At 44.8% G+C, this 18,891-nt stretch overlaps 1 protein-coding gene across 1 annotated transcript; it reads left to right on the forward strand.

The window, feature by feature from the left end:
* The first annotated feature begins 574 nt into the window (after positions 1 to 574).
* prdm1a (PR domain containing 1a, with ZNF domain) lies at positions 575 to 14,939 on the forward strand. Its single transcript, XM_026317753.1, has 7 exons — positions 575 to 766; positions 3,395 to 3,739; positions 5,861 to 5,980; positions 7,082 to 7,334; positions 11,090 to 12,171; positions 12,457 to 12,585; positions 12,683 to 14,939. The coding sequence occupies exons 1-7, from the start codon at positions 740 to 742 to the stop codon at positions 13,274 to 13,276; spliced, it is 2,550 nt and encodes an 849-aa protein (XP_026173538.1). The 5' UTR covers positions 575 to 739; the 3' UTR covers positions 13,277 to 14,939.
* Positions 14,940 to 18,891: the final 3,952 nt, after the last annotated feature.

Below are 18,891 nucleotides of genomic sequence, written 5' to 3' on the forward strand. Positions count from 1 at the left end.
GGAGAAAAGGAGGGAGAAGAGGGAGCGGAAGTAATGCAGCGATAGAGAGCCAGAGGGGAGAGAGTAAAAAGGAGTGGGCGAGAGACTCAGACACACAATGGGAGAGAGAGAGAGGGAGTACTGTGGAAAGCAGCGAGGGCAGACCAGTCCTGCCCCCTAGAGGCAGTGTGTGTAAGTGTGTGTGTGTGTGTGTGCGTGTCTGTTTTCCTGTGGAAGACGGACATCCCGTGACAGTGACTCAATGACCACACACACACACACACACACACACACACACACACACATACACAACCAAACATAAAACTTCTGCGTTAAAATAGGATGATGGATGTGTGTGTGTGTGTGTGTGTGTGTGTAGCTCATGGCCTCAGGTGAAAGCGCCTGCTGCTCCTTCCTTGCAAAGAAAAGAGTGTATGTGTGTGTGTGTGCATGTGCGTGTGTGAAGGGGGAGTGGAGTGGGCCGAGCCAGGACTCGGGGTAAGGACTGTGGAGGAGTGGCCAGCACAGAGACGGCCCTCTTTCTCTTTCTTAGTCTCAGAGATGTTGATCTTGTCAGGCATTTGAACACAGGACACTGAGAGGATCACACACACACACACACACACACACACCCATAGTCTCACACCAGCGTGGAGTACCAGCACTGGGAGCAGGACGGACGGAGGGGGAGAACTGCACCTGTCCTACACACACTCTGTCCTGACACACACAGTTACAGAGGCTCTGACCGGTCGTCCCTATGTGTGGATGGGACCAAAGTTCCACGGTGAGTAGGGAAAACTAAAACATCAGGAGAAAAACAACTTACTGAGAGTTTTTTGAATCACATTTGAGCTTCTATGGTGTGTTTTATGCTGAGAGGGATGGATTATGGAAAGAGACAAAAAAGTTATCTAGTTAAGATAATGTTGGTCTTAAATACACATTAATTCACTTTAAAGGTCTGTTTTTATTTCATTTGAGGGTTTTTGAAACTTTTGGAGCAGCTTTCAGGATTTTTATTATTTTTGACTTGAGACTTTGAGGCCGACTGGAGCGTCATGTTTCTGAGTTTTCTTATTAAAACGTGGCCAATAACTTCTGCAGTAGGTTGAGTTGTTGTTTTTACGCTATTTTTACGTTTTGCTGTATTTTCCTCAGTTGAGTTTGTTTTTTTTTTTTGCACTTCTATTTGGAATTTATGTCTTTTTTGAAAATGTAAAGTTTTCATTTGGGTTTTTTTTAACCAATATCAGCTGCAAAATATGGGCTTAAAATACTAAACGAACCGAGTGTGGTTTCCTATTTGTTTTTTCCCTGACTGCTGATTAAAGCACTCAGAGTTTCATCTTGACTGGTTTTATTAAATTGCGTCTTAATTTGAAATTCCTCTGTCTCCCCTGTGCAGACTCAGCTTTTGTGTTTTCAGTTGGTCTAAATGTGTGAGGTGAATTGTTTCTTGGTTCTTGGTTTCACTATTAGTTCTCGATGTTGCAGCTGTTATGCAAAGAGGAGACTGAGCTCTGCTGGGAGCCGAAATATTGAGACACATTTCCATATGTGATCAGTTCTTAATGTTCTTCATTTAAATGGCAAATGGAACAGAAACTGTTGTTCTCTGTGGGGGAAAGGTGCAGTCAGTGTGTGTGAGAAATTACAAAATTTCTTTCTGGGAATTTTCTAATTTTACTAGTCAAATAATGGATTCAGTGGGGTTTTAATGGTGGGTTTTACCGTGAAAGTGAAGATGCAGGCTGTTCGAAGCTCAGTGGATCAACTTTTTCTTAATGATTCTGGTTTATGGGAATATTAGAAGGGAATTTCCTTCATAATTAGAATAATTTAGCTCGCTGTGTGGTCTGCAAGAGCCCCACATGCATCAGAATTTCAGGAAATACAAAGAAATTCTGAGACTCTTGGTTAATTAAACTTAGTGTTTTCCAGCGTGTGGCTCCTCACAGGGATCTTAATGTAGAAATGTTAGTTTGTCATATCGGAGGCACTTTGAGTTGATCTCTCTGTGTCTGGAGCCAGTTGGATGTGAAATCATTTTCTTTCTTGCGGCTGCAGAGGAATTCTCCGTGTGGTCACTGCCGATCGTCTGCGAGGGACGAGCAGCATGTTTGTCCCAGTGTGTGTGTGTGTGTGTGTGTGTGTGTGTGTGTGTGGGATTGTCTTGGGTGGGATCCTGTTTGAAGTTTTGTTTGCGCTGCTGTGGCCCCCCCAGCCCAAATGGAAAAGTTTTGGCGCTCCCTTCCTCATCATCCCCACCCCACGCAACATTACCAAAACACACACAGGCACACACACGCCGCAGTCGGGATGATTTGCCGGTTCCGCTGCAGCGCTGCTTCCAATTTTAGCTTCATTCAGACACAGACAGTGTTTCCTTCCTCCTTCTTCAACCCCAGGGAGGGGGGGGGGTAGATCTTAAATCTGAGGAAATTTCTCTTGCACATAAAACTTGGTAATTTCACTTTCAGTGTTTTTCTGAAAAAAAAACAAAGAAAGGACAAAGAGGCCGCAAAGGAAGGAGAGAAAATGACAAAATGAATTTTAAGATTTGTTTGAAATCATTGAATTAACCACATCTTATCGCTGTTTTTCTAGATCACGTTCTTTTTTTTTGATTTTGTCATTTCATGGTTACTGTCCTTTAAGAACATATTTCTGAACTTACACAGAAAAAAACAACAAAAAGGGGGAAAGTCAGTCAGTTAAATTCATGTTAAAGCCCAGAAACATGAATAAAACACATTGGAGGAATTAAAAACATATCGTGGGAAATAATGTGCAAATGACCTGATTATCTTTATTTTATTAACGTGAACTGATGAGCTGATGGAGTCATGGAGGAACTAATGAATGAATGAATGTGGCTTTTATCCCCTAATTGTTGTCCCAAATTAGTTTTCTGTAAATAGTTGACAAGACAAACAGTTTCCTGTCTGTTTCTGTCTGTGTGTGTCTGTGTGTGTGTGTGTGTGTGTGTGTGTGTGTGTGTGACAGCTTGGTTAGTCAGACCCCCCCTCACTGAGTCATCACATATAATAATCCCAGCTCTTCCCCTTCTCTCCTCATCCTTTCATCTGTCTTCTTCTTCTTTTTGTTTCTTCCTCTTTTTTCCATCTTATCTTTTTCCTCCCACATCTCCCTTTTCTCCTACTGCTCTTATCATTTTTCCACGTACTCCACCGCCTCTCTGTCTCTGTTTTCATCTTCCTCTTATCATCTTTTTATTTTTCTACCTTTGCCTGTCGTGTTTTCTTCTTTCTCCCGTTCCTTCCTTCCTTCTTTCATCCCCTCATCTTCTTCTCATGTTTCCTCCTTTCCTTGAAGTTTCTGGTCTCAGTTGCACAGGTTTTCACTGATACAAAGCTAAATCTTTCTGTCTCACCGTGTGTCTCTCCACCAGGCGACCTCTCATAGCTCGGCCATGTTGACCAGTGAGGGAGCGCACGCCATGGAGCAAGACGATTCGCACCACGGACCCAAGATGGCCTCCGCCGCCACCGCCAGCTCCGCCTCAGACGGAGCCGAGACCATGACAGACACGGACGTGGACATGGAGATGGAGATGGAGGAGGCAGACATGAGCCAATGGACGGAGGCGGAGTTCGAGGAGAAGTGCACATACATCGTCAAGGACACGGCGTGGGAGGCAGGGCCAGACAGTGACGCCATGATGACAACGACAACCAGAGCTGAGGCGTCACTGCCCCGAAACCTGGTGTTCAAACACCCAGCTGACAGCAAGGAGGTCAGACTCCATACACACACACACACACACACACACTCGGGCAGAGAAAGCATCTGTGCACACACACATGAGTCAGATATGGGTCATACAGTAAAGAGGGGGTCGTGTCTCGTGGTAAAGCTTCATACATATTGCAGTGTGTGTGTGTGTGTGTGTGTGTGTGTGTGTGAAGGTGTGTGAAGGTGTGTGAAATGCCTGAAGCACAATTTACACACACACACTTTATGTAACAGACGTGAGGTGTCTCTTCATCAGCTCGTATTAACACGCATTCATCATCTGAGCAAATGGTGGCGGCTTCATCTGTGCCTGTGTGTGTGTGTGCGTGTGTGTGTGTGTGTGTGTGTGTATGAGAGATTCCCCTGCCTGCAGTACCCGTACTTGCTGACAGGGGGCTCAGTTTAACATCTCGGCAAACTCGGTTTAGTTGAGTCGTGTTTTAGCTGCTGAATGTCAGAGTTACAGGGGTCTGTCGTGACCTTTGACCCCTCAGATGCTTCACATGTCAAATCCACAGCGACTTGTGCTGCTTTTAAACTTCATTTGAATCAGAGCGTCAGCAAATCTTTCTCAACAGGCCCAAGTCATACCTCTGCTGACCTCTTGACAGAACAGAACAGATAAAGTTTTTGTCACTGATCAAACAGAAGGTGAAAAAGTCAAAATATCAGAGGGTCAAACGTTAAAACAGAGGTGATGTGACGCACAGCAGTGAAGTGAGTCTTAGGTGATGGGAAAAACAGAGCGATCTAACTTGGATTTTTAAGTGAGACTCAGATGTAATGAAGTCAGATCCACAGCTGTGATGAAGCTTCGGTCGTTTGAAGGCACTTTGGGGAAAAAACTGCTTGACGTCGGGTCGAAAGGTCAAACCAAGTGTCAATCTGGACACTTTGAGAGATTCTCTGTAAACACAGAGCAGCGTGATCACATGGATTTTCTAATCAGGGACTTATCAACAGGAAACTGAGGAAAGAATTAGAGAGAAAGAGAGGAGTGTTGTTGTTTACAGCTATCAGCCAATCAGCTATCAGATAATCTGGACCAAGAAGGGAAGAAGGGAAAAGCTGAGGATGGGAATTTGTCACTGTGATGAAAGAAAAATGAGTTTGAGTCCAGAGGACAGCAAGAGAGCGTTGTATAAAAGCCTGTTAATAAGTGAGAAGCTCCCAAACAAACACCTGTGCACACACATCAGCACACACACATCAGCACACACACATCAGCACACACACACACACACACACGTCTGAGCCTACAGAGAGGAAACAGGAAAGGGGGATTCCCACTTTAACAGGGAACAAGGTTTGGGAAGGACATTTGTTTGCTTGGGTTATACATGAAGAAAATGCGTGTGAGTGTTTTCTCTGCCATCCGTGGCTGGAGCCTGATGTCTAGTCGGCACATAATCCCTCTCTTTTCTCTTCTTCTTCTTCTTCCTCCTCCTCCTCCCATTTTTTCTTCTTTGATTGAAAGGAGAAACAAAAGGTTTTTTTTCTTTTGATTATCGGGATGTTTCCCCTCTGAAGTGGCAGCGGTTTTGGTTTTGATGTGGCAACAAGTGGAGGTGTGAGGAGACAGAGAGATTTGAATGTAGAGATTTGACAGTTTTTCTCCAGCCACACACACACACACACACACACGCACACACACACACACACACACACACACACACGTACACTCCTTTACAGAATCAAGGAGTGAAGCTGGTTCATAAATCATTATCTCTGTTGACAGCTGGCTGATGAGTGTGTGTGTTTATACATACAACTATATTTAATTAGACTTAATGACTGCATATTACTGATGGCAGCACGAAAACACACACACACACACACACACACGCACACACACACACACACACACACACACAGCCATGTGGTCAAAAGCTTCACTTCTGTTGATTCAGTTAACTCTGGGGTTAAAAGTAAGTTAATAAGCTGAATTTTCATGACTTTTCTTTTTGAATCAAGACTTTTAGACGTGACACATAAACACACGTTTGTTTGCCTTTAGACTCAGATCATTGTCTGACACAGAAATGTAATTTTAGACCTCAAACAATCCACTACAAAGACCTGCTCGGCCTTTTGTGTGACCCCTGTGCGTGTCTTTGTGCAGGTGGTCGGCGTGTGCAGCAGGGAGTATATACCCAAAGGAACTCGCTTCGGACCCCTGGTGGGCGAGATCTACACGGCCGACAGCGTCCCCAGAGACGCCAACCGCAAGTACTTCTGGAGAGTGAGTACACACATAGACACGGAAAACACACACACACACACTTCCTCAGAAGCCGGAGGGACCCCTTCCTTTGACGTCTACAGTCAGCCAGTGGAACAGGAAACTGGGCTCGCTGTGTTTCTGTGTGTATGTAGATGAGAGAAGGGGATGTGATGTCACCTTTACACAAATATCATGTCACACCATGGTTCCTGTAAGTCCACACACACACACACTGACAGTAACTGACAGGGAGAGCACACACGCTCAACAGCCACCTACCTGACCAGCGCCTACATAAAGTGTGTGTGTGTGTGTGTGTGTGTGCGCGTGTGCGTGTGTGTGTGTGTGTGTGTGAAAAGAAAGTCACTATGCTGCAAACCACAAGAGAATACTAAATCAGAAAGGTGTTCCATTCATGCTCATACCTCACTTTCTCATGCACACACACACACACACACACACACACACACTGAGCCGAAAGAAACGAGATCGCGATAAAGTGAAAGAGAGAGAGAGACGGGGGGGTCCTTTCTCTTTTCAATATAAAAGAGGATCTCCTCTTCCTCCACACTCTCGGCCAGTTCATCTGAAGGAGGTGAAGAGAGGAGCATGGTGAGGGATGGAAGGGTGGACAGATGGAGGGAGAGATGAGAGAATGTAATTTAAAACTGGGAGGATTCAGTTTCTTTATCCTGTCACTTTGTTTATTACTTAATATTTGGTGAGTCCCTTAAAAACATGCTACTCATTTAGTTTGTTAGTCATTTACAGGCTGTTTTAAAAACAGATCTTCACTTATTGTTTATTTTATTGAAGGTTTAGTTGGTGCTGTACGTATTTCAGCAGCCATTTACAGAGTCAGCTGCTTATTTAAATATGGACATTATTAATTATTATTGACCCACTTATTCATTTACTGATCAGTTCATTCAGTGTTTAGTTATCACAGCTAGTTGGTACATTTAGATTATAACTCACTTCCTCAGTAAAGTTATTCTATGGAGGTGAATGCAGGGAAAAATGTTATTTCACATGTTCCTGATTTTTGGAAAATCCTTTTTTGTCCTGACAGTGAAACAAAATAAATATATTTTTAACATCTTGTCCTCCTCACTCCAGATCCACGTGGACGGGGAGTTCCATCATTTTGTGGACGGCCTGGATGAAACTCGCTCTAACTGGATGCGGTACGTGAACCCGGCCCACTCGGCGGCGGAGCAGAATTTGGCGGCGTGTCAGAACGGCATGGAGATTTATTTCTACACAGTGAAGCCCATTCCCGCTGGTGCTGAGCTGCTCGTCTGGTACTGCCACGACTTCGCCCGACGCCTCCACTACCCACTGTCAGGAGAGCTGATGATGGAGAAACTCAGTAAGTTCATTTGTTGGTTTATTAACAGCAAGAAGGACACACACTGGGAGACATGTGGCTTTTTAAAAAACGCATAGAAGAATTCAGAAAGTGGGAAACACAAAGTTAGTTATTTGCATCATCCTGTATGTTTAACATTTACAGTAGTAATTAAAAGTTTTTTATTGTGAAAGAACAAATTTTTTTATTAACTGTGGCTGCTAACAAAAATAAAACCAATAGGCAGCGTAGGTGTGTGTGTCCTGTCGCCACTATTAAAGCCTAACAGTGTGTTTGAGTGTAGCTGTGTCTCCTTCCTCTCTGAACGTTAGCCTGTTATTATCTCACACACACACACACACACGCACACACACAGTACAAGACCGACAAGCTTTCATCTCTGTCAGTGCCATCGTTGTATTTGTGTCAGTGACAGTGTAATTGCACAGACGGAGATATGGCCTCTAATGCCACAGTCTCACACACTTAAAGACCTGCTTTAACATGAAAGCCTACACACACACACACACACACACACACACACACACACACACACACACACACACACGCAAAACCTTGCTGAGTGACAATAAAAGGACCAGAGCCAGTGTGTGTTTGTAGGACTTTTTATGGAGCTCCATATCTAAATGCAGGAGAAACACATAAAACACACAGGCATAAAGCATTAAATCTTCTCTTGTGTTTACGTTCTACTGAAAGTTAATCCCCCAAATGCTAATGTCAATCAAAACCTAAATTTAAGCCGTTCAGATGTGTTTCCTGTGTTCATCAGGGAGGCCAAAGGACACACGTTTAATCAGAGATCACTAAGATTCAGCCATCACTGCAGACAAACTGCACTTATCCACTTTAGCTGATCAAAGAAAGAGCGAGCCAAGAGGAAAACAAAGAGAGAGAGAGTTTCCAGGTGTGACTAAAGGTTAATAGCAGTGTTAATGCAGGGAAGGAACCAGCAGACCCAGTCTGGGCGACTCCACTGCCCAGGGAAAAATGCGCATGACCTGGGGGACGGAGGCAGGAGGTGCCCCCTGTCCAACCTCCTCCCCTCCCCGCTCCAACCTGTGTGCATGCAGAATATACGTTGTCTTTCATTAGCGTCCTCTGTCATTTAGCTCCACAGGCTCCTGTTAGCCTGCCGGGGACTAGGGTGCTGGTTTTTACCTGCATATTTAGAATTTTCTATTCAGGTCTGATGAGCATTCGCTCCTAAAATGAGTAGAACTTTTGACTGTTGGTGCGGCTACAGGGGTTTTAGCTCAACAGCAGGAGCCAGAAATAATCTCACCGTCTGAGTAAAACCAAGAAAACCGCAACCTTTCTGACAAAGTAACGTTAAACTGAAACTCAGTTTGAAGGGCAAAAGGTAAAAGACCAGGCAACTACTAACTAATCTGATAAATCCCAGTAGTCGTGCCACACACCTGAAAAATGCAATCCAGTTGTTTCAGTCAGGGTGGCAGCACAGCTTTAGCTTCTGAGCTCAAAGCCGACAAATGCTTGAATGACCAGATACTGAAATAAGAAACCGGAGTGCTGCTTCACTGTCGGGCCAGAGTTTTGGATTATTCAGTCTGTCTTCACTCAGGTTCATTGGTCAGTTATTTAAAGTCAGACCCTGCTCATTAGAAGATGATGCGTCTCATTATTGGGTTTGGGTCTTGCACCTTGTTTCCCAGTGGGGCCACCAGAGTTCCTAGTCCTGACATCCTGTATTATTATTCCTGATGAGCGCGACAACATCTGCTGTTTAATCGTGTTTTCAATCTCTGGTTTTTGCTTTTTCCAGCGCGAGTCATAGCAAAACCAGACGTGTGTGTGAACAAAATGAGTGTGCGCCGCTGTCTCACTCCCTCACTTTCTCCTCTCTGCTCAACTCTTATTCTTTTTTTGTCGCCATCGTTTAGCATTTTTTAAGTGTTAGCACTTGAAAGCACCTGTCAGCCATGTGTGTGTGTGTGTGTGTGTGTGTGTGTGTTGTGTTCAAAGACACTCTGCTCTGCCCACACAAACACTCTCTTCTCTCTTTTCTCACACACACACACACACAGTCGGGACATGCCAACACATTCACACCCACTCTTTTCATCTCAAACACATGTGAGCTCAAACACACCGTGCATGTGTGTGTGCGTGTGTGTGTGTGTGTGCGTGTGTGTGCGTGTGTGTGTGTGTGTGTGTGTGTGTGTGTGTGTGTGCCATTCACTGTGATATATTTGCCACTTGAAACGAGCAGAGAGAAGTTGGGTGGGGGAGGGTGGGTGCTGGAGGTAGAGTCAGGCCTCCCAGCCCCTCTGTTGACTACTTGAACTTCCTGGCAGAAGGGCCGTGTTGACAGATTGATATCTCCAAGATGGCTGCCCTGTTTGTTTTCTAAAAGAAGGGAAGGAGGGAGGAGGACGAGGAGGGCGAGGAGGGCGAGGAGGAAGGCTAACTGATAACCTCAGTGTTTACACACTGCTGCTGCACTGATGCATGGGTCGCCGACTGTGTGTGTGTGTGTGAGGGAGGGCGGTAAATTTCTCCAGTGCTGGCACTCAGGATTAACTTCGACAACCTCCATCTCTCTCCTCACACACACACACACACACACACACACATTTTCACTCCTCATTGGGACTTTATAGCGGTTTACATTCTTTCTGGGAGACTTATGCTGCTCTTAACCAACCACTACCTGACTAACCCCAACCTTTCACTAACCTTACACCAAAAAAATTCTGTGATTTACATCAGGTCCCCATAATGATTCTGAGTCCCCACACTTTAAGTGTGTAAGCAGGTTTCGGTTCCTACAATGTGAGTAATACCAGGCGTGCACACACACACACACACACACACACACACACACACAATCCCCTCTGAACGACCTCATGGTAAAAAGTTGAGTAGATGAGCTTATAGATAATAGACGGCGGCGTTTTAAGGGCCAGTCGTGGTCATTTAGCAGCCGAGATGTGCCGCTAGCTGACATCCCAGGGCTTTTAGAGTGTGTGTGTGCGACGTCTCCTCCTAATCCACTCTTTCATCACGCAGGGGAGACAGTAGGTGTGAGTGACTGAGGAGGAAGCTCTCTAAATTAACCTTCGACCTGGGTAGAATAGTAAATGGTCAGGAGGATCAGGAGCTTGATCAAAAGTGTGACTGTTTGTGTGTGTGTGCTCTGAAGACAGAGGCCTTTGTCTGCAGACGCCTCGGTGTGCGTACCTTGCCACATGTTGTAGGTGTGTGTGTGTGTGTGTGTGTGTGTGTGAAGGGCAGGTGGAAATCTTCCATCAGGCCTGTCCGTCTACCACTCTTTTGATTTTATCTTGATTTTGTAGATAAACAACACACACACACACACACACACACAAATACACACCGTGCCCAAAGGCAGCTGTCACGCCTCACTTCCTGTCTTGATACCCCTGTCCTCCCCCCCAACCTCGTTTGTCAAATCTGTCACCTTAATTGGCCCACCAAGTTACTTATGGTGTTCCTTAACCCTGTTACACACACACACACACACACACACACTCACACACACTCACACACACACACACACACACACACCTCTGTGGAAGACGACCTTGTGACTTGTAGATGTTTATGTCTGTGGGGGAAGAATATAATGTTTGTCTTGTTAAATAAAGTCCCAATTACTACTTTAAACTACAAAATCTGGAATCATTCATTAATGGGCCTCAAAGGGGGGTCCAAGAAGACCCTATCTTGATGAACTCCAGCTGACCTCTTTTCTCTCTGTGTCTCTGCAGAGCAGTCTCTCATAGAGGTCAAGAAGCAGCAGGTGAGCAATGAGGAGTGTGTGGTTGAAGCCTCCAGTCCTGCCTCCATCGCAGAGACCCCCACCCCACCCAAGAGGGAACACAGCGTCCTCTCCATTCTGCGTGGCTGCAACAGCACCTCGTCCTCCTCGTCCACCAAGAGGGAGCCCAGTCGGCCACTTCCCACGCGCCCACACTGCACCAGCAGCCCCGAGCGCCCCCTGTACCCCCGTGCCATTTACCCAGCTCTCAGGCCTCATCTCCCTGACGACCTCTTTAGCCACAAACCTGGCCAGCTTGGATACCCTGCCACTCACTCCCCTGGCAACCACTCCTTAGCTACACCCAGCCCACCAGCAAGGAGCAGCCCAGAGAGCAGCCCAAAGGGGAGCCCCTCGGGTCCGGCGCCATCCCCCGCTTCTTTCTACCCCACTGGACTGGGTTCCTACCCTGGTTACTCCCCACCATCCGCCCCCCTCTCCTCACCCTTTTACCCTCCAGGAGCCCCCTACTCACGCTACCTCCTGCCCCATCACTACCCTCTTCCTGGCGGTGGGGTCCCAACCGTAGGAGGAATTTTTCCCAGAATATACCCCTTCTGCAGCAACCTCCTCTCCACTCATGTGCCCTTCCTGCCTTCCGACACTGCAGCAAGACGATTCCTGATTTCCGAACCCAGCCACCCTTCCTCCATCTCTGCCCCCAGAGACTTTCTCCTTCCTGGGCCCACCAGTGCCTTCTCTGCAGCCACCTCTCTGAAGGACAAAGCAGGGCCTCACCACCCTTATCCCGGCCAGCCACACGGACCAGCCCACACTCCCTCCAGTGGCTCCCCGACAGCTGGCACAGCGCCTCCCAGTGAACGGATGCCCACTAAGCCTACCTCAGCCCTACTGGGCAACTCCAGCGAGCATCGCCCCAATGAGGAGGCCATCAACCTGACCAAAGTTAAGCGTGGCGCAGGCTCAGTAGGCTACAAGGCACTGCCCTACCCGCTGAAGAAGCAGAATGGCAAAATCAAGTACGAGTGTAACGTCTGTAGCAAGACCTTCGGACAGCTGTCAAATCTGAAGGTGAGGCTCGAGACGCCGCCCAATTGTTCCATGTTGGCTTTCAATGTCACGTCTGCATGCCTGATTTACTGCAGCGTTTCCATTCCCATTCCTTTGTACTGTACAACTAAAGTGTAATCACTGGGTTTGCTGCCCATTAAGGAGCAAGAAGTGTCAAAAAATGTTCCACAGAAAACTCATGAAACAGACAAAACCTTGTTTTATTGTTGACTCTTTGAGTTTCACCGTTTCTGTGATAACTACACGGAATATGCCTGAATAGATTTTCCCTTCTCCGTCATGCAGGTTCATCTTCGTGTCCACAGCGGGGAGAGACCCTTCAAATGTCAGACGTGTAACAAAGGCTTCACCCAACTGGCTCACCTGCAGAAACACTACCTGGTCCACACTGGGGAGAAGCCACATGAATGCCAGGTGAGCAGCAATGATGAAGAGGAAGTACTTTCATTGAAAGTTAGTGAGTTGCTACGAGCTGCTGACATCATGTGTTTTGTCACCTCTCTCCATCCAGGTCTGTCACAAACGCTTCAGCAGCACCAGCAACCTGAAAACACACCTGCGCCTCCACTCAGGGGAGAAGCCTTACCACTGCAAACTGTGTCCTGCCAAGTTCACACAGTTTGTCCACCTCAAGCTGCACAAGCGTCTGCACTCCCGTGAGCGTCCGCACAAATGCCCCCACTGCCACCGCCACTACATCCACCTGTGCAGCCTGCGACTTCACCTGAAGGGCTACTGCCTGGCGGCTAACTCTGGCTCTGGTAGTCCAGCTGTCTCCAGTCAGGCTGCGCTGGAGGAGGTGCAGCGTGTCAACGAGGCGATTGAGCGGTTTGACATCAGTGAACATGTCGAGCAGTTGGAGCAGCTGCAGGGGGGCATGGAGGTGGAGGCCATGTTGGAGAAGCAGGTCCTAGAGATGCTCTGGAGAGAGACTGACCTCAAGTCCTCCCACTTCCATCCCCACCACAAAGGTGGTGCCTCCACAGGTTACGGTGCGTACGAGCCCTTGAATGAGACGTCAGTCATCAAGATACGGCGCAGCGGCCCCATCTCGCCGCTTCCTGTCAACGTAACTATCAAGCAGGAGTCAGAGGATCATGCTTAAGTGACCTTTGAACCCAGTGGACATAGAGTCAAGACTGCATGACCCACAGCGGACTGGGTTTCCAGGAGCAGCAGGTGTAAATAAACAATTCTCCACCTGGTTGTCGTCAGGGGTCAGAGTCATGACCACGCCAGGTTTTCAACCTATCAGGGACTTGCGTACTCAGGGCTAGAAGAGACACTGTCCCACGACTACTTTGGAGTTTCAGCGTTTTTACTTAGAGACAATCAGCTACCAAGGACTTACCTTTAATGTAATTAATATATTTCTATTATTGTTGTATTATTTGGTCTCTCTTTTCAAATGTCTTTGTTTTTTGATCAGTTAGTTGTTATATAATCTCCTTAATTTATTCTACTTTTTATTTGTTGTCTTCTAAAGCAATAAGTGCAACTGATGGTTACACTGTTTTTCTGTTGATGTGAGTTTGTTTTTTTTTTCCTCTGTGGCCATTTCTCTGTAGATAGTCGCTCTTCCTAAGCCTATATCCATCCTGTAACCTCTGACCTATAGCACCAGGGGTGTCCACTCTTCAGGGTTTTATCTGTTTAAATTTTAAATTGAATACAGCAGCAGGTTACAGAGGGTTGAAGACCTGCTCAATATGGCATATGAATCTGTTAAATTAGCAAACAGAGCTTTATTTCAACCCTGTCCAAAAGCTCCCCAAAGGTATGTCTGTTCTTTTCTGATGCCTATTTAATTTAAAATGAAAAAGGGCATTTTTTTTTTTACAACGGTTACCTCAGTGTGCATGTGACAACATGAGTGTGTGTGTGTTTAAAGGGACAGCTGAAGGTGGGAGCTTTCTATTTATTAGTTTTTTTTTTTTGCTACTTGAAGAAAAAGAAGAAGAAACCGAACTGAACTGGAGTGCAGCTCTTCATGTGGTCCAAAGGAGCGGCATAGTCCGCTCCACATGTAGCACATAACGAGGCACGGCGAGCCGCCCCCTCCTCGTCCCTTCTTGTTAGTTTTTCTGCGACACTGTCTTCCTCACATTTAGGGATTCACACGTGACACTAGAACCCAGAGTCCACTTGGCCGCAACAACAAATACACAACCAAAAAAATCCATAAATCCACAAGAACTCAAAAAGGAAACGCAAAACAGGGGAAGGAGGACTTGAGGAATAGAAGTGCTGAAGAACTGTGTGTATATGATGAAGTGTTCTTTACTGTGGTCTCTTGTTTTGTAGATATTACTGATTTGTTGCTGTTTGTTTTTATTTTGGTTGAGAAAACCTGGCCCCCACCTGTTCACCATCTTGTTAATGAACTGGCATACACCAAAGCACCTCGGCCTTCTTTTATGCACTGGCCCCCCCCCTCTACTTTATAACTTCATTGCCGACGCTTGCACCATTTACACTGTGTCCACTATCCCTGAAACCGGTCGATATGGTTATTAAAACTTAATGTTACTACAGCAACTGTGGTTTCCTGCAGCAGTTGTCCATCAGCCTGTAGCTCTTCTCTCCGTTCCATCGTCTTTCTCTCTAACTAGTGTTTGACCAAAGCTTGTTTTTCTCGGATCAGAGCTTTAACTCCAGAGGAGAATCCCCCAAAAGGACTGTCTCTGTTTACATTCTGGTTTACATAGTTATTTATGTGCAGAAATGTCAAAAAGTGTAAATTATGATATAAATGTTTACTGCTCTAATCGAAACCCTGTGACTCTGTGTGGTTTATTAATTGTGTTTTGAAGTTTACTTTATGTCAAACCTGAACAATAGCGTTTATCTGGGTGAGACAGCTGATGACATGTTCTAGCCTACCTTCACTTTAGACAAATGACCTGTTTTCTGGTCTGTCTGCCTAAAGGTTAGCTATTTAGCATCTTTACTGAGCAGACCGGGTTTACTGGTGTTTTTCTTTGTTGAAAACTCAAAAACTTTGGCACGTGTCTTAGATAAAATGAATAATTCCAGCATTTACTACAAACCTCTGGATCAACTGTGCAAAAATGAACAGAGTGGAGATTTACAGCAAAGCTAATTAGCAGCTAACAGCTATCTAACTGTAAAACACAGAAGCTAAGCTTTATTCTAACTACTTTATCTTGTGCCAGTCAACTGTGTAATCTGACACTTCATATTATTTATTCATGAAACAGTTTTAATTAGACACATTATGAAAATAATAGTTTCTAAATAAATAAAATTATCTTTCATCCTACTCATATGCAACAGATGACAACTTCCAGGATGACTGGGTGAAAACACTGCAATAAAAAAAAAAAACATTAAGAAGTAAAATAAAAGTAAATCAAATCTAACAAGCTACTGTGAAAAGATAGAGAGCAGGGTTACATGAAGTCTTTAGAGCATTTGGTTTGGCAGCAGCTTCCAGGGACGTTTTGAAAAAAGCAAAGAGTTGATTCCAGATGAAATAAAAACTCTCAGCTGGATAAAAGAAGAACATTTATTTAAAATATCTATCACTTCAAAAACCATCAATAAATACTGGACAGACAATGTGACTCCGTTTAGAGCTTTAACCCTTTTTTTAATAAGAGCGCAAGAAAACTGTAACTTTAAGTCATTAGCTGTTGTTTAACTCTGTGTGTAACCGTAACAGCACCTGAGACTGAGGGCATGTGTACTGAGTAACACAGGAAGCCCTGAGGACCCGGGACGACACTCCCTGCAGGACACAACACAATCAGGCGGTGCAGGAGGGGCCACGTCAGCAGGAAAAGCAGCATCTGCCAGGAACAAGCTTCGGCTTTCAGCACGTCTTTCGCAGCACAGGCTGAACTACAATGAAGACAACACACATCTGGAGTGTCAGTGGCAGGTTTTGCATCAGTACCACACAAAAAAACATAACAATAGTTTTATTCTTTTTGTAGAAATTGAAAACACATGTACAATATTAATAACAATATTACAACAGAGCTATGAATGAAACCATTTAAATAATCTTATTTATTAAAAATGAAAAAAATATTTCTAAAAAGTACATTTTAAAATTGTTGTCAAGTAACTATACACATTAACTCAACTATTGTACTATTGTAAGTACAGTTGTGTACTTGACTTGAGCATTTTGTACAACTTCATCCTTGGACTTCACTACATGTCAGAGTCAAACCTTGGACTTTTTCCTGCTCTACATTTATCTGATAACTTTAGTTCCTTTTCAGGATCAGATGGATCCAACAAAATACAGACTGATCATCAAACTTTATTGATCCCTGGGGGGAAATTCACAAGATACCCAGCAGTATGGAAAGTACTTCAAATTAGAAGTATATAAGGTAGTTAACGTTAGCTACCCAGTGGTATATAAAGTACTTCAAATTAGAAGTATATAAGGTAGTTAACATCAGCTACCCAGCAGTATATAAAGTACTTCAAATCAGAAGTATATAAGGTAGTTAACATCAGCTACCCAGCGGTATATAAAGTACTTCAAATCAGAAGTATATAAGGTAGTTAACGTCAGCTACCCAGCAGTATGGAAAGTACTTCAAATTAGAAGTATATAAGGTAGTTAACGTCAGCTACCCAGCAGTATGGAAAGTACTTCAAATTAGAAGTATATAAGGTAGTTAACATCAGCTACCCAGTGGTATATAAAGTACTTCAAATTAGAAGTATATAAGGTAGTTAACATTAGTAGTAGTAGTTACTGCCTCTACTAGGACTAAACTTGCTAAACTCTTTTAAAAAGTATTTATAAAATGTTAATAGTGTAAATTTCTTCCATAACATTACACAAGACATTAAAATATGAGGAGGTCGACCTTGACTTCTCATGAGGGTTATCTTATCTACTAATTGACATTTGGCAAAAAGAAAGCGATAAAAACATATTCCGCCTCCGTGTTATTAAAGATCTGACAGAGTCACTGTATGAGAAAGCCGTATCCACCCGTTACCTCATCACCCAACTAAAAACACTCGGCGCGCCCCCACCCTTTGACTCAGCATCTTTCACTTTTGCACACTGCCTGGCTCTTTCCTGTTTGTTCTTATTATTACTATCAGGGAAACTTCTCAAGTCACCCATTGACACAGCAGGTTCCACTACCTCAGCATCATGACGCCGGGGTTTCACAGCACTTTTCTGACCGGGGGAGGACGACACCTACCAGCACCGGAGGAGGGGGGATATCCCACGGGCCCCAGATGCACATATCGAAACGTCAAGCCTGTCTTCCACTCGCCTGAGCTGAGATGAAGTTTGTTTATCTGAGGGTTTGATAAAGTTTCAAATTTTATCTCATCATTACCCAGCCCTCCTTTTCACATGAAGTTTCTTACCACTGTGAGATACCCACAATTTTGAAGAAAAGGGACACCCACGATTTGAAGTTAGAGGAAACTGGATTTCATTTGAAGGCTGGTGGTTAACGCAGAGGAGACTCCTGGTGTCATTTCCAGCTACTGGCCTTTCTAGAGATGTAGAACCATGTAGTCATAGTGCTGTGATTTCACTTGAACTGTAACATGGGCTTAAAACACAAACACCAAGAAAAGAAATTACACAAAAATGATGAAATTGTGTCGCCTCTTAGTTTAGTGCTGCCCTGTCTGCTCACACACACTGAGCTAAATCAAATGTGTAGAGCTGGGAAGACTTGGCCCTCTATGTCCCTATATCGCTGCAGTAATTCACATATGTCTAAACTTTATGGCAGAAAGCTGAAATACAGTGTGTGTGTTATAGTGTTTGTTCCTGATTCACAACATCCAGGACAAACTGAGCTCTACCTGTTTGTTATTCTTCTGACTTTTACGTTTCCTCTGCCCTGTGTGGGCAGCATGCACGCTGCACAGACATCCATTCAAATGATGCAGTGCAAAGACAGCTGTTGGTGTTTTGATTGGGTTTAAATGTACATTCAGATTCAGGTTTAATGTGGTTAAAGCCAGAATGTCTATAAGTCGGTCTGGACTGATCTACATTCTATATTTACATACATGACTTATCTGTTGTCCACATCTACAAATGTATAAATGTTTAAAAACCCTTTATTTAATCAGGTTCTCGCAGCCATCTGCAGATCACAGAGACACGTTACCTTGAGTTCATCATTTTAGGACAGACCCACACCGCGCAAAGAACCACCAGTAACCAAGTTCGACTGTTGTGTCTGAACTTGTCTGCACCAAAAAGCGTCCCTTGAACGCACCACACAGTCTCCAACCAAAGGCCAACGAGGCCTAGCGAGAGGAAGTACCTCTCCACACCAGCGGGGGGCAGTAGTCTGTATTGGTCAGTCAAAAGGGGACAGTGGAAGACGTATGCTGCAGATATACAAAGTGTAACCAAAGCAGCGTTTGCTGACCATCTTCACACCACAGACTGTTTATAGCTGCTTCTAATCCAGAACATCTCTGAGAAGGTGGTGCAGGCAGAGCTGCTGTTGGCAGGACTTGGTCTTTGGTTGGGGAACAAGAAAGGAAGGGGTGGAGGAGAACAACCAACCAGAGACGTATCTCTATGATGAACCTACCAACAAGCTGATGAACTAATACCGACAATGCAAGACACAGAGCAAAGTTTAGGGCAACAGACGCTCACCACATGCTGGTTTGTCACAGGCCTCAGGGTTTGGGAAGATTTGGTCTTAGAGTCATGTATTTAATCATTAGGGGGGATTT

The sequence above is a fragment of the Mastacembelus armatus genome, chromosome 16, assembly GCF_900324485.2.
Source record: "Mastacembelus armatus chromosome 16, fMasArm1.2, whole genome shotgun sequence".
Taxonomy (NCBI): domain Eukaryota; kingdom Metazoa; phylum Chordata; class Actinopteri; order Synbranchiformes; family Mastacembelidae; genus Mastacembelus; species Mastacembelus armatus.